Below are 23,531 nucleotides of genomic sequence, written 5' to 3'. Positions count from 1 at the left end.
TTCACCATCAGTCTTAAAATTTCAAATCCACTACTCAGCCAGCTGCATCAATTAGCGGCAGATGGTTGACATGAATAGACAGGATGATCCCTTCAATCCATTCTGTCAGGGACACCAAGGACACTTGTAGAAAAGGCTGGGTGTCAGGGATGACGTCACCCCCAGGAGGTTAAGGATTTACCCCAGACATTTCTAACTTCTCCTCAATACCCTCAATAGACAGATGGATCTGTCTATGCATGGATCTAGGCTACAAGCGCTTTGTTTATTTTTCCATAGACACAGTTTTAGATTTCAGTGGCATAAAGAGTGTTGGCTGAAGGGCTGAAACCTCCCATTTCCAAGGTGGCATCTGTGTGCTAACATTTGTGTGAATGTGTCAGGCCACCTCCCTGCTTCAGTTCCTGGACTTCATGCTGTACAAGGCTTAGCAGAGTGTGGATATAAAATACTTCCTATTAAGTGAGAACAGCAAAAACTACTAAGACCCTTTTGTACCATCAGGGCTCATATAAATTATTTTGAACTAACTGCATTAGAACGTAAAGTCCTAGAATGTGCCAGGGTTTAATCACAGCACTGTCAAATGTACTTGCTTCTCTATTAATAGACAATCTAATTCATCATAGGTTTTTTTGTTTGCTGTTCATTTTGTTTGAAATGTTTAAAGCTACCTTCCCTCTCCCACAATGGTTGATGTAATATTTATTATAGTAACCTTGCTAGGGGGAGCATAAAGGAGATGGTAAAAATCACCTGTAAAAATCACCACCCAAAGATAGTTGCTAGCTTTCTAGCCTTTTCTTATATGCACATGTAAAAATTATTCTTTTGTTTGATTTTTTAAAGCAAATATAGACTTATTTTGTACATAGAGTTTGCAAACTGCTTTTTAACTCAACAATAGATTATGAACAAATTCCCTTGTCATTATATGTTCTTCTACAACCTTATTTTTAACAGTTGTATACTATTCCTTCATATGGATGTAGCAAAATTCTTTTAGGCAATTTACTGCGGCTGGACATTTCATTGATTTCTAATTTTTCACTATTACAAGCAACACTGTGTTTAATGTACACTAATGGATAAATCATTACCGAGATAAGATTATTTTCTTGGAATACATTCTTAGAGATGGAATTGTGGAGTCAAGGGATATGCATGTTTTTAAAGATTTTTCAGGGTGGGGGAGGCAGATGGTCCTCTAATCAGCAGTGTAGAGATAGAGAGTCTCAGTAATACTGGGTATTATTTTTAAATTGTTTTTTTCCAATTTTATAAGTGGAAAATAGTATCCCACTGTTGCTTTAATTTAAGGCAGGCTGTGTTGATGGTCTCTGCCTTACTGGCCATATCCAGAGCAGCCTGGAAATATCATTGTGATGACATACTTCCCAAAATATCAACAAGATTAGAAGTCTGGTCTCCTCTTGCAGACCAAAGCTTTGGCCTAGAATGTTTTGAAAGCAACCACACTCTTCCACAACTGAGTCTCAAAATATCTGCCCACATAAACCACAATCCATAAAGTTGTGAAGCATGCTAATGCAATCCAGACTGGCCACTGACTGCTACAAGAGATGGCATCTAGAGACCTGAGTTGACAAGTGACACTGGGCAGTGTTTGCATTCCAGTTACTGTCTTAGGGTTTAAAAGTATTCATTCAGTGCAATGGTTCTGACTTTTCCACCGAGCTATATTTGTACCTTGTTATTATGCAAAGTTCAGCAAAGGTCCAAGGAAGCAAAGCCATTTGTTTCAGAGAGTGAGGGCTGGCTGTGGATTTATTCACTGAGGTACTCTGAGTTTGTGGCTTTGGCCTACCACCAGCCAGACTAAGATTCCAGCATACAGGTCAGGATTAACTGACATTTAACTCTTCTGAGGCATAACCAGTTTCAACACATGTGTACTTTCCAGTCCTCCATGCTAGATGCTGAAGTGCTTTATGTGAAGTCTGAGGTATTTAACTCTTTCCACCTAGTCACTCACAAAATGTGCTTTTCGGGTGACCACAGAGATAACAGTCCCTTCTTCTTCAGCAATTAGCTGGACGATGAGTATGAAAACACTGTGCCGTTTGCTGGGTGTGTACGCTGAGCCAAGCCAGCTAAGCCGCATGCTTTCCTGCCCACAGAGACTTTACACTCTATGGCAACAGGTGCTACACTAGTCCAGAACACAAGTCCAGAAGGCTAATCTTTCTACTGTTGCTTCTTCTGTGACATTTCAAGTCCATTTGTCTATAACATTGATCTGAGACCACATTTGTAGACATTAATTTATATGTCTATAAAGACTCAGCACAAAGTTCAGTACACATTACATGTACTAGGCAGACTTAACGATCCTTACATTTTACAGTGCTTTGAAGTTCACAAAGTAGTTTCACAGACATTATCTTACTTACTTATACAGATGTGTATACATATATACATGTGTGTATACATGTATGTAACGTGTGTCTACATACATGTAGGTATATATGCCTGTGTGTGTACACATGTATGTATACATCCTATTGTTCGCTTTCTCTGCAGAAACTTGACTAATACACTACTTCACCTGGTTGTTATGAGAATTAAATAAGATAATGTATGTGAAACTACTTTGTTAACCTCAAAGCATGTACATATATACATACTCTATATGTATATACATGTGTGTGTATATTGAAATATATAGATACATATAGATAAAGATATAGAGAGAGGGAGAGAGGTTATTTTAAGGGACTGATCACATGATTATGGAAGCTAGCAAGTCCAAAGTCTGTTGTGTGGGCCAGCAGGTTGGAGACCCACGTGAAGATCCTACCGATGTTGCAGTTGAAGTCCAAAGGTTGTCTGCTGGCAGAATTCTGTCCTCCTCGGGAGAGGTCAATCTTTTGTTCTAGCCAGGCTTTCAACTGACTGGATGAGGCCCACCAACATTATGGAGGGCAATCTACTTTACTCAAAGTTCACCAATTTAATGTAAATCTCATTCAAAACACTCTCACAGAAACATCCAGAATAATGTGTGACCAAATATCTGGCACTGTCGTGCAGCCAAGTTGACACATAAAATTAACTATTACAGGTAAGCATCCTTAGCCTCATTTTTAAAGATGTGGACACTAGGGATCTTCAAGGTCAAGTGATTTTTCCAAGGTTACATAGTTATCAAAATCTACATTCAAGGCACTTTCTGTTATATATAGCTGTCTCATAAAATCCACGATTCTTAGTGTTACCATGAGTAATTTTCTTCATTGGTCCATATTAGAAAACCTCTGCAGACCCAAGATGCATTGGGATTCCTCCTGATTTTCTTTGTGTGTTCTGACACCAATTTTTTGACACCAACTGGGTGTCCTACAATTCAATTCAATTCTAACACTACTTAGAGTTAGCAAAGACCCCAAAAGTTAAGGGCTCAGTCTCACAAGACTGCCCCCCTTCAAATGCCAGTTACAACTTTCAGGTGTCTCCAAGATACCTACATTTCTGCCTGGACAACTACAAATTCAAGGCTTCTCACAACCCTCTCAGGTTTTAAAATTTGCTAGAGCAATTCATAGAACTCAAGAAAGCTCTATACTCACAATTGCCATTTTATTATAAAGGATACAAATGAACAGCCAGATGAAGGGATACATAGGGCAAGGTCTAGGCAAGTCCTGAGCACAGGAGCTTCTGTTCCCATGGAGTCTGGGTGCACCACTCTCCCAGTACATCAATGAGTTCACCAACCAGGAAGCTCCATTGAGCTTGGTGTCTGGAGTTTTTATATGGGATTTCATTATGTGGGCATGATTGATTAAATTGTTGACCATTATTAAACTCAATCTCCAGAAGACCTACACACACTTCTGTTTTTCTTTCACCAAAAGGGAGCTTCAGAGAGATAGTTTTGTTCTATCTGCAAAGCATTTAAAGTCACAGATTGGTAGAAACAAATATAGATCATTTAAAAATTATTAGAAAGGTAAGAACTCATATTCTGTTCATTTATCATGTTCAACCTCACACCCAGGACAGGAATCCTTTCCATAATAAGCCTTCCTAATGGATAGCACATATGTGAGGATTTGGAAAATAAATGTAATTATTTAAACTTCATTTTCCCACCTTACACTTGGTAGGATGGTTACTATTTAAAAAAGAAAACAGAAAATAACAAGTGTTGATAAGAGAGTGGAGAAATTAGAACCCTTGTGTTTTGTTGGTGCGAAAGTAAAATCATGCATCTGCTGTGAAAAATAGTATGGTAGTTCCTTACTATTTAAAATTTTAAAATAGAATTATGCTATGAACCAGATATTCTACTCCTGGGTATATACCCCCAAAGAAGTGAAAGCAGGGACTCAAACAGATACTTGCACACACAATAGCCAAAAAGGGTAGGCAACCTATGTGTTCATCAACAAATGAATGGATAAACAAAATACATAACTGGATTATTATTCAGCTTTAAAAAGGAAGGAAATTCGGATACGGCTACAACACGGATGATTCTTGAGGATATTATGTTAAGTGAAATAAGCCAGTCACAAAAGACAAATACTGCATGATTCCACTAATATGAGATATGTAGAACTGTTAAATTCATAGAGGCAGAAAGTAGAATGGGAATCGCCAGAGGCTTGGGCAGGGGCAGGAGGAAGGGTGAGTGGGTAGTCATTGTTTAATGGTATACAGTTTCAGTTTTATAAGGTGAAAGAGTTCTGGAGATTGACTGAACAACAATGTGAACAAAGTTAAAACTACTGTGCTGTACACTTAAAAATGGTTAAGACGGTACATTTTATGGTATGTGTATTTTACCACAATTTTATTACAGCTATGGCTGTCCAAAGCCATCCCTAATTACATTTCTGAAGTTAGACTTAAAAAAACAAAAATGAAAGTAAAAATAAACAAAAAAGCTCTTTCATTTTCCTACTTCTAAAAACAAAGGTAGGAGGAAATATTCCACTCATCCCTGATTCCCAAAAGCTATTTCTTTGAAAACATTAATAAAATCCTAACTAGATTTATCAATAAAAAAGAGACAAAACAGGGATTACCCTGGTGGTCCAGTGGTTAAGATGCCACGCTTCCACTGCTCCACTGCAGGGGGCATGGGTTTGATCCCTGGTCGAGAAACTAAGATCCCGCATGCTGCGCAGTGCAGCCAAAAAAAAAAGAGGGAGAGAGAGACAAAACACATAATCCATTATTAGGAATGATATAGAGTGCCATTATAGATCCTTCAAATATTAGGATAACAAGGGAATATTATAAACATCACTGTGCCAGAAAGATGCAGAAAAAAAATCAACAAAATTCAACATTCAGTCATGAAAAATTTTAAAAGGATTTGGGATGGAAAGGAACTTACTCAATCTGATAAAGAACTTTACAAAAACCAGCATCTAGCATCGTACTTTTAGTATCAAGTGAGAGGCTGAACACTTTCCTGCTAAGATCGGAAGATAACAAAGATGTCCGCTGTAATTCCTTCTACTCAGCATCATACTGGAGGTCCTAGCCAGTGTACTACGTTAAGAAAAAGAAATCAAAAGGCTTACGTATTGGAAAGAAAGAGATAAAACTGTTTTTATTCACAGACAAGTGATAGTCTATGTAGAAAAATCCTTAGGAATCTACGTCCACTGTCCAAAACACTAGAACTAATAATAATAAATAATGAAAAATGTGCAAGACCTGTACACTTAAGACAGACATTGCAGAGAGAAGCTAAAGAAGATGGAACTAAATACATGAAATGGAAGGCTCAATATTATTAAGATATCAATCCTCCTCAATTGATCTAGAGAGCCAAGGCCATCCCAATCAAAATTCTAGCAGACTTTTTTTTTTTTTTTTTTTTTTTAAAGGATTTTCTTATTTATTTATTTATTTATTTATTTATTTATTTATTTTTGGCTGTGTTGGGTCTTCGGTTCGTGCGAGGGCTTTCTCCAGTTGCGGCAAGCGGGGGCCACTCTTCATCGCGGTGCGGGGACCGCTCTTCATCGCGGTGCGCGGGCCTTTCTCTATCGCGGCCCCTCCCGTCGCGGGGCACAGGCTCCAGACGCGCAGGCTCAGCAGTTGTGGCTCACGGGCCCAGCTGCTCCGTGGCATGTGGGATCTTCCCAGACCAGGGCTCGAACCCGTGTCCCCTGCATTAGCAGGCAGATTCTCAACCACTGCGCCACCAGGGAAGCCCTCTAGCAGACTTTTATTTTTGGACAAGCTGATATAAAATTTATAAGGAAATGCAAAGGATCTAGAATAGTTAATCAATCTTGAAAAAGAAATACAGAGTTGACAACTTATACTTTGGATTTTAAGCTATAATAATCAAGATGGTATAATAATGGTGTAAGGATAGAAAATCAACCATTGCAACAGAAGAGGGAGCCAAGAAATTGAACTATTCATATGTGGTCAATTGATTTTGGACAAAGATACCAAGATAATTCGAAAGAGAAAAAAAGACAGTCTTTTCTGTAATAATCCTGGAACAAATAGATAAACATATTATTAAAAATGAACCTTAATACCTACCTCATACAAAAATTAACTTGAGATGAAATATACTAAAATGCAAAAGCAAATCTATAAAGCTTCTGAAAGAAAACAGAAAACTATCTTCACAAAGTTGGAATAGGCAAGGTTTTAGGCAGACAGAAAAAGTGCTAACCATAAAAATTAGACAAATCAGACTACCAACACTAAACGTATCTGCTCTTTAAAGCATAACATTAGGAAAAGAAAAGAGAAGACTGGGAGAAAATATTTGTAAAAAATGTACCTGAAAAAGGACTTGTAATCAGAATATATACAGAACTCAATGTAAACAATTTGATTAAAAAACGGAAAAATGATCTTGCAGGCACTTCAAAAAGAATATACAAATGGCCAGTAAGCGCATCAAAAGATGCTCAACGTAATGAGTCATCAGGAAAATGCAGTTAAAATCACTGTGAGATATTGTTTAACATTCACTAGAATGGCTAAAATTAAAAACACTGTTGATACTATGTGTTGGGGAGAATGTGGAGAAACAAGACTCCTAATCATTGCCGTGAAGTGGTATAACAACTTTGGAAAACAGTTTGGCAGTTTCTTATATAGTTAAATCTACACCTACCCTATGATCTAGCAATTATATTCTTAGGCATTTCCCCCAAGAGAAATGAAAATAATGCATCCACAAAAAGCTTGAGCAAGAATGTTCATAGCAGATTTTATTCCTGTGAGCTTCAACATGTGAACAACCCAAGTGTATATAAACAAGGTAAATGGATAAGCAAATTGTGGTATATTCATACACTGGATAACTACACAGTAGTAGCAAGTAATGAATTACTGAAACATGTATCACAGAGATGAATCTCAAATGTGTATAACAGCTTGGGGGTAAAAACAGGAGGCTGACCCTGTGGGATGAAGGACCAAGATCTTGGCACACATGTTAACGCATACACCCGAATGCTGCCACACGTGGTGGGAAGCTCAGGCAACAGGATACCTTTTAACACTTATTGATATGCCGTGTTATGGAAGGCCATCTACTGAGGATACTCTAGACACCTTAGATGGTGAGTTCCACTAGGGGACCTATAGGACCCCTTTCAAAACTAAGATTCTATGATTTGTCCATAATTATTTCATTCATGTTGATGTTGTCTCCTTAACTGTGTTGTACAAGTTCTTTGAGAGCAGTAAACTGAGTTTATACCCTGGACTACACCACAGTGCTAACATGTCACTTACAAACAAATCACATTTACGGAGTGTTTGTCATAGGCCAGACACTGTTTTAAGTGCTTTTCGTGTGTTAGCTCGTTTCTTTGCAAAAGCCTCATGAGATAGGTAATGGCCAAGACTTCACAGCAGGGGTGTAGAGGCAAGATCCTAACCCAAGAACCCTGACTCCAGAGCCTCTGCTTTAATCCACGCTCACTGCCTCTTATTGGGCACAAAAATAGATGCTCAGCTAAGCAATTATGAAGGGCCTGAGTGATGGCTGGCCCTTGAACTCAATTTGTGGTTCAGTTGTTCAAAATGTGTTGTTTTTGAAGTCACCGGTTAATTTCTATATAAACTACTAACCACATCCAACTGTCTCAGAAGGGGGTATTTGTCCCTAAGAGAAAGAGGTGAGAAAATGCAGCTGTATCAATGCAAACACATCAGCCCAGAGAAAGTGACCTGCTTGCTGGGCTAGCAGTTTTCTTTTAACCAACAGCACAGTCCGTATCTCTCACACTGCATGAAGTGTGAAAGACAGCAATGCACTGTTTTTGGAACTGGACTGACATGGCCTTGGAGAAATCCTTCGTGCTTTTGACAAAATAAACAAGCAGTGTCCAAAACTCCAAATTAAAAAGGGCTAAATAATAGTCATTGTTATAATTCACTTTTTATTTAAATTGAGGATTCTGTTTAAAAAGTGCTGGCTCAACCACTATATTAAATCATTAACTTGACTTGAAATCTTAAACAACATTTCGGCAAGGTAAGTTTCACACCTGAGTTGCTTTTTAATGAAGTCTGTTGGCAAAATCTAGTACAATATCCAAAAGTCAGGATTTAATATGCAATCAATACCTGTATTCAGTAGGAAGCTGCATTCCTTCTACCTAAATGTCAGATAGCTCACCCACTGTGGATGGCAATAAACAAGCAAGGCAGAAGTCATAGGTATAAGATCTAGACTGCTAACAAGTGATGATGGTCTAAAGATATATTTTGAAACTAACTAAAGTAACATCAAAAGAGCATAAAACATGCATGTGTGAGCTGAGCCAGAAGGAGGACAGGGGTTAAATTGGAACTGAGGAGATGGGACCTGATCTCACAGGAGAGAGAAGGAAGAAATTTTTTAAGTGGCCTATATCGCCACAGAATGGGTTCAGGTCCTAAAAGAATGTAATGCTAACAGGACATAAATTCTTTTCCCTTAGCAGATCCAGAGAAACTACCAGACCTCTAGAAACTACAGCTCAGTAACTTGATCATGCCTCTAGAGTAGCGATGCACCTAAGTGAAAAAACCATACTTCAGATCTATATAATGACTGGCTTAAGTAACTGGCACCAAATCCTTTCTCGTCCTGATAAAAGGAGGTAATTTGTAACAAAGAGGGATGCTGCCATCTAGAGACAGAGTGTAAAGTAAGGAGAAAGTTTTTGAATGTTGGAAATGGACTACTTTGGTCTAAGGTTGGCTGTGTGAAACTTTAGTTGTCTGCAGAGAAATGAAATTGCACATAAAGATTTGTGTGCATGTGTGTTTTTATAAGCTGAGCATGGGTAAGACATATACCGGTGCTACAGATTATGAGGTTCTGTTTGTTCAACAAGACCAACTTTGTTATAAGGAGCTTCATTCTCAAGCTTTGGTGTTATTTGCCATTTTTCTTTTTGAAAATCGAGTAAGCTAAAATTAATTAGTAGAAGTGATTGTTTTGATAGTGGGATGAAGCAAAGTAGGTTTAGAGGGGTTTGTAGAAAACAACTAGCTACAAGTTTAAAGATAAGAAAAAAACAAAAAGAGAAAACAAATCTTCAAAAAAAACCCCACCATAGGGACTTCCCTAGTGGCCCAGTGGGTAAGACTCCCCGCTCCCAACGCAGGGGGCCTGGGTTTGATTCCTGGTCGGGGAACTAGATCCCGCACGCATGCCACAACTAAGAGTCTGCATGCCAGAACTAAGAAGTCCCCATGCTGCAACTAAAGATCCCGCGTACTGCAACTAAGACCCGGTGCAGCCAAAAATAAATAAATAAAATAATAAATAAATAAATATTTTTTTAAAACCCCACCATAATAGATGTGCCAAACTTCTTTCTATCTTTGTGAACGTTTCTCACATTTTCAGGCTTAAACTCAAGATATTGTTCATTATCTTGTTCATAGCATGCAATTAACACTTACCAAATAAATCAATATTTTTCTTCCCAAAAATTTCCTCCGAGTGATTGATATTCATAAATCATTGAATGTTGGGGCTTCAAAGATCACATAGTACAACTGAATTTACATATCAGAAAACTGAAACCAGAGGAGCTAAGTCATCTACTCAAAGTTAGTAGTTAGTGCAGAGAGCTGGGACTATATGTCCATCTACATCTATCTAAGAATTTTATATGAGGACCATCATTATTAAAAGTATATAACATGGTTAAAAAATTAAGATGAGATAAACTTGAGTTTTACCTCATTAAAAAAATACCCATAAGAAGAGTATTTACTTGGTATGTAATATTAATACATATTAAGCATGTAGAGAAAATGATGAGTATGTCAGGGAGGGAGGAAGGCGAAATGGGAAGAGTAGAGGGAGGGAAACGTGTAGGGAGACAAGGAAGTGGGTGTTAGAGAGAAATATGGAGCCAAATGGAAGCAAAGAAAGGAAGAGGAGACAAATGAGGGAAAGCTGATTTTAAAAAAAGATCCAAAATGTGGTATACACATACAATGGAATATTACTCAGCCTTTACAAGGAATAAAATTCTAACATATGCTACAACACAGATGGACCTTGAAGACATTATGCTAAGTGAAATAAGTCAGACCCAAAAAGACAAATATTGTCTGACCCCACTTACATTAGGTACCTAGTCAGATTCAAGGAATCGGAAAGTAGAACAGTGGTTACCAAGGGCTGGGGGGAGAGTGGAATGGGGAGTTCGTGTTTAATAGGTAGAGAATATCAGTTTGGAATGATGAAAAATTTCTCGAGATGGATGGTGTTGATAGTTATGTATTGTGAAAATACCTAATACCACTGAACTGTATTTAAAATGGTTAAAATGGTAAAATTTATGTATATTTTCACACAATAAAAAATGCTTTAAAAAAAGATATCACATAATTACAATATCTCCTCTGATCCTTTCATCTTGACTTGTCATAATAGCTCAATGATCATAAAAGCTTGAAGGAAAGAAGATGAATAAATATAAAGGATTGTTCTCAGGTTTTTTTGGGTTCTTTTTGAGACTTTTTCAAGTCATATACATTTGAAAACTGATTAAGTTTTTATCCTGTAATCTTCTTTAGCATGGTGAACAAATGTTTCTGGTAAGGTTTACAAATTGCTACCTGGCCTTTACTTCTCTCCAACTAGTGCTAATGCAGAGCAGTGAGACGTGTGCAGGACCATCTGCGGCAGGTGGCATAGTACCCCTGCTCCATTTCTGTGCCCCGAGGGCAAGCAGGGCACTTCAGTTCTCACACACGTAAGGTGAGGATGAATGGTGACCTCCGGGGGCTTCCGTGAGTTCCCAAGAGGAGAATGGGGTCCAGGCCTTCTGGGCTTGTGAGGGCCTTGGGTGGCAGCCCTGCTCCTTTCTTCCTGCCTAGGCCTCCGAGGTCTTGTTCTCAGTGGAATAACATGCATTTATTCCTGTGAAACGGGAAAACAAGGAGCCTTTTCTCCTGCTTGCTCAAAGGCTCAGGGCAAAGAGGAGTGAGTTTAAGGGAAAGAGTTTGGGAATTGCAAGAAGTTGCAATCAAGCTTCTCTATCCGGCCTTGGAATCCATGAGGGAATTTAAAAATAGTGTACTTCTTTACTGAAGAGGAAGAGCTTAAATTTATCTGGATTCAATATATGAAGCAGCATTTCAGCTATATCTAATAGTCTTTGTGAAGAGTGATTTAATTATTACTAATATGATATTTTGTGTCAAAATCACCTCTAATTTTAGCAGTGCAGAAAATGCTAGGGAATTACTTAAAATTAACAGATACCATTTGAAACCTGTACAATACTTATCTTCAACATGCCATGAAACCTAGACTATATTTCCATCCCCTCCTCCCTCAGCAAAATGGAGAGACCCACTTCTAACATATGGAAGCATTTTCACACTGCAAGTTATTCTGAGGGGAAAATATGTGATTTATAAATGCTGTCAAATGAAATATGTATTTCCAAATGGTACCGAGTGGACCAGGCACATCACAAGACACGTCCCGCATCTTTACTACCCCATGGGCATAAACGAAGGAATGGTGTAGAGAAAGAGCAAACAGCTCTTTCTGGCATTATCAGTCCAGAGGGCCCACATTTGCTGCTGACAAGCATATTCAAGTGATTAAAGATTACAGGTGACCTTATCACAAAAGCATACAATATTCCATAAACTATATATATCTATGACACTTATAGATAAAATAACACCTTCAAATTTTGGAGAAATGGGTATGCTCTGTCAAAAGTAATACATTCTCCTGAGTCATTTTTGCCAGTGGCTGAAAATAAATATTGACATAGAGGTGTTAAACTGCTAGGCCCACCATGCCATTTGCCTGCCAACATTCTCAAACAAACCTTTTTAAAGTCAAAATACAAACAGAAAATGGTAAGAATAAGTGAAGCATCTTGCATGTTTATAGATGGCAAAACAAAAGTGCAGGAATACTCTCACAGTCTGGGATGACATCTCAACGAGGCTCGTACAGACCACAAAAGCAGAAGGGCTATCACAACCCAGGTACATCACAGCTTCATAAGAAAAGAAGCTGTAAAATAGGCATTTAACTAAGCCAAGAGGGAGCCTTTCTTGGAGGAAAAAACATGAGATTCGGAGTTAGCTCTCATGTGTTTTAGTCCCAGATCTCTAAGTACTAGCTGCGTGACCTTGCACACATCTTGTAATTCTGGAGGCTTCGTTGTCTCATGATCCAAGGGATTAATAACTTACCTCTTGAGGATCGTATCATGTAGTAAGAGCTGTGGTTTACCGAGCATTTCTCATATGCCAGGTACTGTGCTTAGCATTTTATCTACATTACCTCGCTAAATCCTTACAACTTTGTGAAGTATGTCTTACTATTCCCATTTTACAGATGCGTAAACGTGGCCTCAGAGAGATCAAGTGATCTGCCCTAGCTCACAAAGTTAGTGAATTGAAGAGATGGAATTTGAATCCAGTCTAGTTTTTTGCCAAAGTTTAGGTTTATAAAACCATGCATTCTGGCTCCTGGTAGTCATTTACTTAGCCACCAAAGATTAATATATTTAAACATGTTTTATAATAGGTGAAATATGATACAAATATACATTTTCACATTACACATGTGCATAAAAGAAGCATCATGGGAGATCAGCAAGGTCTAACTTTTAGGTCATATAAACTTAAACATTTCAAAAGGCAAAAGGTTAAAGACTAGTCATGACATGCATAAGCATGTCATATGGTACTGTTTTAAGAAGAAAGAAAAAGAAATAATTCAAAGAGTCATGTTTTGACACTGAAACAATAGTAAAATTTAATGGAGTATGCTGTGTTGGCTGTTGAAAAAGGTCTCTTGGAAAACAAGAAGGTCTTCATGAAACCGTTCAACTCACTGATCATCCCCAAATATAAAGCACACTGCACATGACGACCATGTCTTTTGGGATACATTACAGAACACTCTCAAAAATATAAAGCCAGTTTCTTCCTTCATCACTGTATTTTGATCTGCAGAGTGATTTTGCCAGATGTTCTGTATCAAATGACTTAATGAAAGTTTTCTGTTTTTTAAAATCTGTGAAGTTCCCTATTTGTAATGACATTAGTGAAGTACATGGCTTTAAGAAATGAGAAGAATTTTTCTTCAATTGAATTGCCACAAATCTCCAGATTCTAAAATGCAAACGAAATCAAGTCACTGGCCATAGCCCACTACCACACATGACTGGATTATAAACTAAGCAGCATGGTTTGGTGTTGAGGTTGGGGTGAGAACGCATTAAACACAGAGTTTTCAGGGGCTTGGTCCGACCTCCAGAAGGGTAGCAAGGTCTGTGTGTGACACAACCTCTAGTTCTGGCTCACATCAGATACTTTAATTATTTTTATGTCTTGGTTTTTCGAAATTGATCTGTGTCTAGATTGAGACCAATATACAAACCAGTTGAGAAAAGAGTCTAAAGTCTTTGGAACTTACAATGAATGGATCTCTTGAAGACTAGCAGCATAAGAAACAGAGGAGTTCAGAAAATCGGATGGATTAGACGAAGTTCTCAGTGGTAATGGCTGTATTCAGTGGGTTGCGAGATACTTTTCTCATCTTCTTCTCCAATGTCCTATTCAGAATGTCCCATTCTGAAAATGAGTTATTTCTTTATCAGCATGGTATTTATGAGAAAAGGGATAGCTTCCTTCGTTTTATTCTAATATTGATTCTTTTTTTTCCTCAAGTGTGTGCTCACATTGAATCAAAACTAAGAAATTCTAGATTTCTTAGAGCAGGCAGTTTATAATTCCATTTCCAACAAAAATTTACAGCAGTTCAAAAAATTCAGAATTGGGTTGAAAAGTGTTTTCTCCTTTTACTTCCTATAATGTATGTATTACAACACGCTTGTATTCATAGTACACAATTGGTTATAACTTCAGCAGGGACGACAATGCTGGAATTGTTCCAGCAGGGTCCATTTATCTTGTGTCTCAAGTTGAGCTGGTGCTTTATGAGTTCAGCCTGGCAATTTCCTATGTAAAGTGCCTGTTTCTCTCTGGGGTCCTGGTTATTTTACCTTCAAGTCAGTCAGTACAAAGCATCTGATAAAGTAGAATCAAGAGTGTCCCCTCATAGTTAACAACGACTCTGTGGCCCTACCACCTCCTTCTGTAAAGACATATTTTTTAATATTTTGGTGGGTAATTTGTTGTTTAGTTCATTCCTGTTGCATTTTTACAGAGTTCCTCCATAGATGGCTAGAAATGAATACAGAATGTCTTATGCCTATAGTTCCTTCATGAATTGGCACAGATTCACTTTTCTTCTGGGGCAACAATTTGTCATTTCTTAAAACTATCTTAAAATATTTTAACATAGATTTGAGGGCTTTTTTTTAAAAATCAAGATTGTGATTCAGGCCCTCTACATCTCCTCTTCCTGGGTCTCCTGCCATGATTTATCTTTTTTTCTACAGAAGATGTCATTTTTTATAGTTGAGACTTTAGATGTTTTAAATTCCTGTTGAAAAATCTTTGAACTATGACAAATGCTTTTGATGTAGTTTATGCTTTCAGGCTAAATTTTTGCTTTGCAGAAATAAACATTTTAACTGACATTTAATAATCCCAAGCAAAGATATTTTCTAAAAAAATTTCCATTACTCAGATTTCAGACATATTATTAAAACAGAAGACTCCTTGCATCAGAGAGGAAATCACTGTTTTAAGCAGAATATCTGAATAACTGATTTCAATATCAGTATCGATATTTCAATATCCTAACTACAGGCATTTCTTTTTAGGTCTTCAGAGTTGCCCTTGACTTCACCTTACACTGAATCACAATAATCATAGTGTGTGGTTTGGGTTGTAATTATTTTCTCGTTAACTGTCAGGTTACTCAGAACGTCTGGAGGTTTAGTCATTAACTCCAAGGGTCTCCACTGCCATCTTCCTAGATTTGGTCTCAGTGGGCAGACACCTGGAGGTGCTTTAGAGGACCGGTCCTCAAACACGTATACAGACCACCTGGGGATCTTGTAAAATGCAGATTCTGATGCAGTAGGTCTGGGGTGAGGCCTGAGAGTCTGCATTTCTAACAAGTCCCTGGTCAATGCTGCTAGTCTCTCTGGACCACACTTTGAGGGGCAAGGATCTCTAAAACTATCAATGGGCCATGGGCCTGAATTCAGAAACTTCCTGATATTAAAAAAGGAAAAGAAAGATAGGAGTAAAACAAGGAAAAGTGAGAAGAAAACCAGGGGTAAGAATAAGGTAATGAGTGAAAGGAAAAAGAAAGACCTTTGAGAACAATTAAGAATTTTCCCCAGAGCTAACAGGGTAGCTAGGTGATGGCAATGACATAGGACTGGAGGGGAGGAGGGAAGGGAAGCTAACTTTTATTGTCTTCTGTGCAACCTGTACTCTGACATACTGCCATGTGTTTAGGCATGTATGTGTAACTGTATATATATGGATGTATATATCTGTGTATATATGGAGGATGGATCGATAGAGAGATAGATATTCCGCCTTGTTCCAAAAAGGTTTGAAGAAGCTGTACCAGGTGCTCTTACATGCACACATTCCTTCAATCCTCATAACAACCCTTTTAAAATATATATCGAGAGAGACGAGAAAGCTAAGGCTTGCAGTAATCTTTTTAAAAGCACAGCTCTAGGATTATCTGACTTCAGAGCTTCAAAATCCATGCTTTGACCAGTCAGAGAGCCAGACACGAGTGAAAGAGGTGAAGAGGACAGTTTTGGAGCGTGAGAAGAAATGAGAAAAGAGGACGTGGCAGAGACACATGGAAAAATCCAGGAAGAAAGGGAGAGGAAAATGCAGGGCATGCCAGGGCTGCAGTCCAAGTGGATAATTCCAGTCCTGGTAGCAATTAGAGGCGACCCATTTGGCAGTGTCCGCTCCCCTGCAGGGGGGTTGTTGCCACCATCTTTCCTGCCAAGAGTGTTTCCTCAACCTTTGTGGCCCTGGTTGGAGTAGCCTGGTTCTATCCAGGGCGGAGAACTCAGTTTTCACCTTAATCACCTTAAACCGAGCAGGATGAAGCAGTCTGCCAGACTCTCGGTGGGAGAAGCCATGTAGCAGAAACTTGCGACCCCTAGAGCTTCCTGCCCCCATGCCCACTGGGACTCCATTCTCAGTCTCTTCCTCCTCTTCCGATCTGCTTTTGGCTCAGTAGATACTCTTAAACCTCCTCCTCTGAGATGACTGAAAATCCTCCAGTTACTTTCCTACATGAAACAGGTTTGTCAGAGACTGAGTGCCAATAAAATATATTGAAAACAAAAAGGTAGGAACAAGACCTTACAACTCACCCAAAATTTGGGGGGAAAATTATGGTACATATTAGAATAGAGAGAAAAGAAGTGTATATTTACTGTTAACACTGACCACTATACTATCTTAGAATCCTGAAGAACAAAGCTCTTATATTATGCATAATGTTCTAGCTGAATTCTTGTCTGGAGATGTGAAGGAGTATTTTGAATGAAGGTGAAGGACAAGAACATAAAATGCCTTTCAGTAGATTAGACGGCATTATAAAGAGCAGATCTTTAGTTATTCAGAAGCATGTTATTGCACTCTGAATTCAGTGAATCCATCTTGCTCACACATCTATTTCCATATATCTCTATGCAAAGAACAGGTAGGCCAAAGAAATAAGATACTGGGTACTTGTTAAGCAGTATAATTCAATAAGAAGTCTGTCGTTGGCCAGGAGCGTGAGAATTGTCCTTTGATCATGAGTGTCTGACACTATGGTAGAAAAGAAATTATTTTCAAATTTGGTTTTTATTTTTTCAAAGTTACGTATATTCATGTGGTTTAAGGGATCAAATGGTCCTACAAGACTTTTCTGGAAAAAAGTAGCAATCTCCTCCTGGCCCCTTCCTCTGCTTTCTTTTTATTGGTCCCCAGAGGTAACAGCATCCAACCCACAGCTGTTTCTTTTGTATTAACCTCCATATAACCAAATACCAGGCATTTAGGGCTACTTCTTTATATTTATATTTAGGTGCTACTGGTATGCAACTATGGAAGAATTTAGGTCCCTTTCACAGATTTTTCTGACCCCTTCAACCCACTACCACCATACACATGAATGCTTTCCATTCCCCCATCTTCCCAAAATCACTGCATCAGAAGTCTGATTAGATCAGTATTCAGTATTCACACCATGATTATATAATATATTTTGATTACTTTTGTTTTCCTGCCCAACTTTTTGTTTTCTCTGGATTTAATAATTGTGTCATATTTTTGTTTTGTTTTGTTTTCTTAGTTCTCTATGTACTAGTTACCAGTCAACCCCCAAAGTCTCTTCCAATTATCTAAATATGCTTTCAAAATATTCAGTTACTTGAGATATTCAACTGCTTTTAGTTCCATCCTTTTGGAGACTTCTTTCCTGGAGTCTCCTCAGGGACCTCCCCCATTGTGGACTGGTTATTCTCTGCAATCGGTGTACTGCTATCGTTCTGGGCTATCCTCTCACCATCATCCTGGAGGCTGCCTTCACCTCTTTCACCTCTTTTGAGTCGGTGCCCCTATTTCTTGGCTACTTAGTTTACTAGCTCTTTTGGTAGAGCACTTCCTTTAGAAGCATCCTGAGAATGGGTGTATGTGGGATACATACTTTGAGAGCTTACAGTTGGAAATGTTTTTATCATGTCTTTACACTTAATTGGTACTTTATATTAGCACATAATTCTAGACTGGAAATCATTTCTTTTCAGAGTGTTAAAAGCATTGATCCTTTGATTTCTAACTTACAGGATTGTTGTTGTGAAACCTAAAGCCATTCTGATACCTCACCCTTCATATGTGACTTTTTTTTTACCCCCTTCTCCATGCCAATAGGACCTTTTCTTAGTGGTGTTCTAAGATTTCATGATGTGCATTGGTACGGTTCTATTTTCATGTATTGTTCTGAGTATTGGATTGGCTCTTTCAAACTGGAAACATATGTCTTTTGATTTGGGGAATTTTAATGATCTATTTGTTGATAATTTCAAGCCCTCTTTTTCCTGTATTCTCTTTCTCTATAGCTTCTATTAGTCAGGCATTGAAGTGACTCTTGGACTGATCATCTGAGTTTTCTTAATTCTTCTCACATTTTTCATTTCTGTTCTTTTGCTCTGCTATGTGGAATATTTACTCAATTTTATTCTCTAAATCTTCTATTGATTTTTTAAAGTCAACATTGATTCTACTACCATATTTTAAAGTCTAAATTTCTAAAAGCTTATTCTTGTTCTGTGTTGCTCTTTTTAAAAAATAGTATTCTGCTCTTGCTTCATGGATGTTTCATATTTGTGACGATATTAATTATATACATATTAGACATATAATTATAAAATATATATGTATGAAAATAAATTATTTGTATATAATTTTATAAAATATATATTAAACTCTCTGCATAGTCTTTTCCCTCCAGTTTACTTTCCTTCTGTTTACTCATTCAATCACTGAATTGTATGTCTGGTGACCCTTGACTGCCTGCTTATATTTAAGAAAGGGGCACTCACTAAAAAGCTCATTGGCAGCTATGTGCACTTGCACTGGGGACTCATCATCTAGTTTGACCATTCACTGAAAAATTTGTTTGTCAATATCTTTTGTTCTTTTCTTTCGGGTTGGTCAGACTCTCCAGAGAAAAATCTTATAATTTCCTGCCTGGAGGAAATAAACCTTGCTGCCAGCATTCTGTGAACTGCGTAGAGAGTGCTCAGACAGAACCTCAATATTTTGTATGCGTGGTAGGCAGTATAACAGCTCCCTAAAGATGTCTGTATCCTAATGCTCAGAACCTGTAAATATGTACCTTATGTGGCAAAAGAAACCCAGTAGATGTGATTAAGTTAAGGATCTTGAGATGGGAAGATTATCTTAGATAATCCAACTTCATCTTCAGCCTCATCTTATACCACTGTCCTCTCTCTCTTACTTTGCAAAGTGACTTGTATACAGTCACCCCTCAATACATATTTGTTGAATAAGGGGATTGATCAACAAATATATTAGAAAGAAGAAAGGATAAATTTTAAAATATATCATTTTAAGGACCGTGATCTTTTTTTTTTTAAATTAATTAATTTATTTATTTTTGGCTGTGTTGGGTCTCCGTTTCTGTGCGAGGGCTTTCTCTAGTTGCCGTGAGCGGGGGCCACTCTTCATCGCGGTGCGAGGGCCTCTCACTGTCGCGGCCTCTCTTGTTGCGGAGCACAAGCTCCAAACGTGCAGGCTCAGTAGTTGTGGCTCACGAGCCCAGTTGCTCCGCGGCATGTGGGATCTTCCCAGACCAGGGCTCGAACCTGTGTCCTCTGCATTGGCAGGCAGATTCTCAACCACTGCACCACCAGGGAAGCCCCAAGGACCATGATCTTATTTTCAAGTTTTCCTACTGGGTCAGGTTAGAAAACTGCTATGAACCCAATGGCTTGATAAATGTTTACTTTTGACTTTGTCTTTGGAGCCAAAGGACTGGTTTGAGAAAGGGAGAGAGAATCTAGATGGAAGAGGAGGTGAGGAGGTTACCTGTTTTCCAGCTGATGAGCTGGGCGGTGTCAGGGAGAGGAGGTGGCTGCACCGAGGCTAGTATACCTTCAATCAGACAATGTTTACCTAGATCCTAGCACAGCGGCTGGCACAAAAAGATACTCAATAAATATCTGTTGAACTGATGAAAAAAATGGCCTTCCTACTTTACCACATGCCCTCCCAGCTACAAGTAACCCTTTATGATTTCCTACTTAATGCTGCCATTGAAGATCACCTTTGCCCGTTTTTAGCTCCATGTTTTGATAGAGGAAAAGTCAACATGCTATTTGTCTACGGCTAGGTCAAGTCATACTATTTTAAGGACAACTATCCTAAGTCCAATTTAGAAGAGGCCCATTTATTATTCCACCTCATAAGTATTCCACTGCACATTCACAAAGACTATGTCCTTTCAAAGTCATTAGAGATCTCATTTCTTAAATCTAATGTAATTGCTGAAAAAGGAGCTTGTTCTAAGAAAGAACAAAGAATTGAGCTACAGTTTAATATGGAAGGCAATGCCAATATGTTGTTGAGCATTTTCTGCTGTGGTTCACTTGGCTCCAAGGGCAGACAGCACAGTAAGCACTTGCATAAAAAAATGAAGCTTATCTTGCTGGACTGAAAGAAGGTACCCAAGTTCACAGGGTCCCCGGAGCTTGGCAAAGGGTGGTCTGGCAGAGTTTTGACACGCTATTATGGGATAAGATTGTGGGTAACTGGAAAACCCCTTCCTGGCATATAAAAGATGTAATTATCTGGTAGTTCCTTGAAATTCTTCAGCTAGACTTTTATTTATTCAGCCAGTGATGGCAAATTACCTCAGCTTCTATGCCGGCATGATACATCGGTAATGGCTGCTAGAAGACTATAATGATAAAAGTTCTGAGGTAATATTGGGGCTCATCAAGAAAGTGTTGTCATAGATTAGCAATGTCAGCTATGAGTTTTGGAGTAGGGATTGGTGTCATGCCACATATTTAATATCCTTTCAGGCTTTTTTTTGGTCTTGTTAAAATCTAAGTAATTATATCTAAAAACCCATATAATTTTCACATAAATTCTGTAAAGTAAGTACTGTTATAGTCTTCATTTTTTTTTTCGGATGAAGAAACTTAAGGTACAGACATATTGTTTCCAAAAGTATATTGCCAATTCGCGGTGGAACTTATATTTGAGCACATGCCTCCCTAACTCCAGAGCCCCTCTAAGCTTTTAACAACCATATAATCTTCCCTAAGAATTCTAGAGTGCTGACATTTAATGCTGTTATCACTCATTTATACCCTAGAGTGAATGAGTTCCTTTCTATCCTTACCTAAGATAGGAAAATATAAAAGATTAATAAGGTTGGCAGGGCTGAAGACAAACTACCTACTTTGCAATACTGTTTGAGACTGATTCTTAGTCTAAATATTGAAACCATGACTTAGTATATGACCAGTCAAGGAAATATGAATGATTCCTGGATCATTTAAGTACATCTGTACCATTTATATTTTGAGATCCAAACCAAGTAGAAGTATTATTCTCAGATGAGATTTTTCATCCTTTGAAATGTTTTATTCTAAAAGTAAGGCTGTTAATCACTATGTCACGATGAGTTTCCAAATGCAGGTAATTGTACTTTGTTTTCCTTAAACACTTAAAGGTTGTTCTTTTAATGGGATGATCTCTCTATTTATGGAAACATATTACTATCACTTTCCCCAAATATTTATTTCTCTAATTAATTGTTAAAATCATTTGTAAATATGCGATTTACAGCATTCATGTAAAACAGTTTGGATTTTACCCAAAGGCAGGGAAAAATACAAAACCAAAAAATTTTCAAATATTTGTAGTTGGTGTTAGAAATGTCAGAGTATTGTTTGATTTCTTGCATGTTCTTTTACTTTTACAGAAAAATCTGTCATTGCTCAACCAATATTTGTTTTTGAAAAGAGAAAACAAACTTTTAAGGTAAGATCAAGTTACTTTTCTTTGTCTGATTTTTTTTTTTAAGGTATTTATTTATTTTGGCTGCGTTGGGTCTTTGCTGTGTGCCGGCTTTCTCTAGTTGCGGTGAGCGGGGCCTACTCTTCGTTGCGGTGCGCGGGCTTCTCATTGCAGTGGCTTCTCTTGTTGAGGAGCACCGGCTCTAGGCATGTGGGCTTCAGTAGTTGCAGCACGTTGGCTCAGTAGTTGTGGCTCACAGGCTCTAGAGCGCAGGCTCAGTAGTTGTGGTGCACAGGCTTAGTTGCTCCGCAGCATGTGGGATCTTCCCGGAGCAGGGATTGAACCCGTGTCCCCTGCATTGGCAGGCGGATTCTTAACCACTGCACCACCAGGGAAGTCCCTCTTTGATTTTTACTTTGACAAGATTGTATTTCGAGAAGCTAGCTATACTAAATGATATCACTGCTGCATAAATTTATCCTCTGTTCTTCACTTAGAGGAGTAGTAACTCCAGAATATTTACATCGTAGGGATTTAATGACAGCAATTTGGCTGAAATGGGAAGCCAGAGGCCTTATCTTGAAACTATGGATAACATGCCATTTTTACCAAATTATCTGGTTTTTTTTTTTTTGGAGTGACTGGGAAAGGGGAGGGGCTGAAAGAGATTAGGAGGGCTAAGGCTCATCATGCGTTTCCCACCACTGACCTAGCTTAAAACTGGATATAAAATAAGTTCTAAACTGCAATATATGATTCAAAAGAAATCTTAAGGACTCTATTTGCTTTTTGAGCAGCATACTAAAATCACTTGCTTTGAAAGACAAACGATAGCATTAGTAGCATTCTCACTTTAGCTTAACTAGTATTTTCTTGTTATTTATTCTTACTTATGGAGGTAATTTACCCTACTACCCACAAAACTAACTAAAGAAAAACTCAACTCCTAGTGAGTGAAGGTGAGCAGCTTTTCCTAGCCTAGCTGAATAGACCTGGCTTCGGAGAATTCTCTTACGAAGTGACAGGGTGAAAGTCTGATTTGAAAACAGCAGACACTCAGCTCTCACCAGTAGCTTTGTTTCCTTCCAGAGACCTGCAGAAGACACCCTGTATGAAGCAGCAGAACATGGTAATGATTTGTATCCTGTATTTCAAAAGCAATCTTCATGCAAAGAAATAAGGAGGCACAAGCATTTTGGCATGTGGCACAGACAATGTAAAATCGAATGGTTTTTCTTGTTTTTAAACATGCAAGTAGACTGGCTCCTGTTTTGAAAGATGACATGTAGGTCTTTGAGAACACTGATGTTAACAACGCTAAAATCCCATGATTCTCCACTGCCTGTACTTCAACCTTCCAAAAGCATTCTCTATGCAATCTCAGAATTTGTACGCAACTTCTTGCCAAAGCCACTTGTTTCTAATTGTTTCATAGTAGGATGATATGCCTATCGGTTTATAATCACCAAGTTATTAACCCCAATATCTAACACTGTGCTTCAGGAATTAACACATTGTCAAATGATGATATATCTAGAGAAAAGGAAATTCTGTTTCTCCTCTCATATCATGGATTGAGGCTAATTTGT

At 38.2% G+C, this 23,531-nt stretch overlaps 1 protein-coding gene and 1 long non-coding RNA gene across 7 annotated transcripts in view; one reads left to right on the top strand and one right to left on the bottom strand.

Moving 5' to 3' along the window:
• Positions 1-23,531, top strand: part of RANBP3L (RAN binding protein 3 like) — a 49,620-nt gene that overhangs the window by 1,187 nt on the left and 24,902 nt on the right. For all 6 annotated transcript variants that reach the window (XM_028169065.2, XM_057540880.1, XM_007192205.2 and 3 more), the window contains exons 2-3: positions 21,908-21,966; positions 23,032-23,071. In XM_028169065.2, the coding sequence (XP_028024866.2) occupies positions 21,908-21,966; positions 23,032-23,071 (99 nt within the window). The remainder of the gene's footprint in view (positions 1-21,907; positions 21,967-23,031; positions 23,072-23,531) is intronic.
• LOC130707256 (uncharacterized) overlaps positions 13,620-23,531 on the bottom strand; it is a 37,975-nt gene continuing 28,063 nt past the window's right edge. The window contains exon 3 of the long non-coding RNA XR_009007161.1: positions 13,620-14,082. This is a non-coding gene — a long non-coding RNA (uncharacterized LOC130707256). The remainder of the gene's footprint in view (positions 14,083-23,531) is intronic.

This window comes from Balaenoptera acutorostrata, chromosome 2 (assembly GCF_949987535.1).
Source record: "Balaenoptera acutorostrata chromosome 2, mBalAcu1.1, whole genome shotgun sequence".
In the NCBI taxonomy this organism is placed as follows: domain Eukaryota; kingdom Metazoa; phylum Chordata; class Mammalia; order Artiodactyla; family Balaenopteridae; genus Balaenoptera; species Balaenoptera acutorostrata.
Note: the sequence above shows the minus strand (reverse complement) of the source record. Positions and strands in the feature narration are given on the sequence as shown.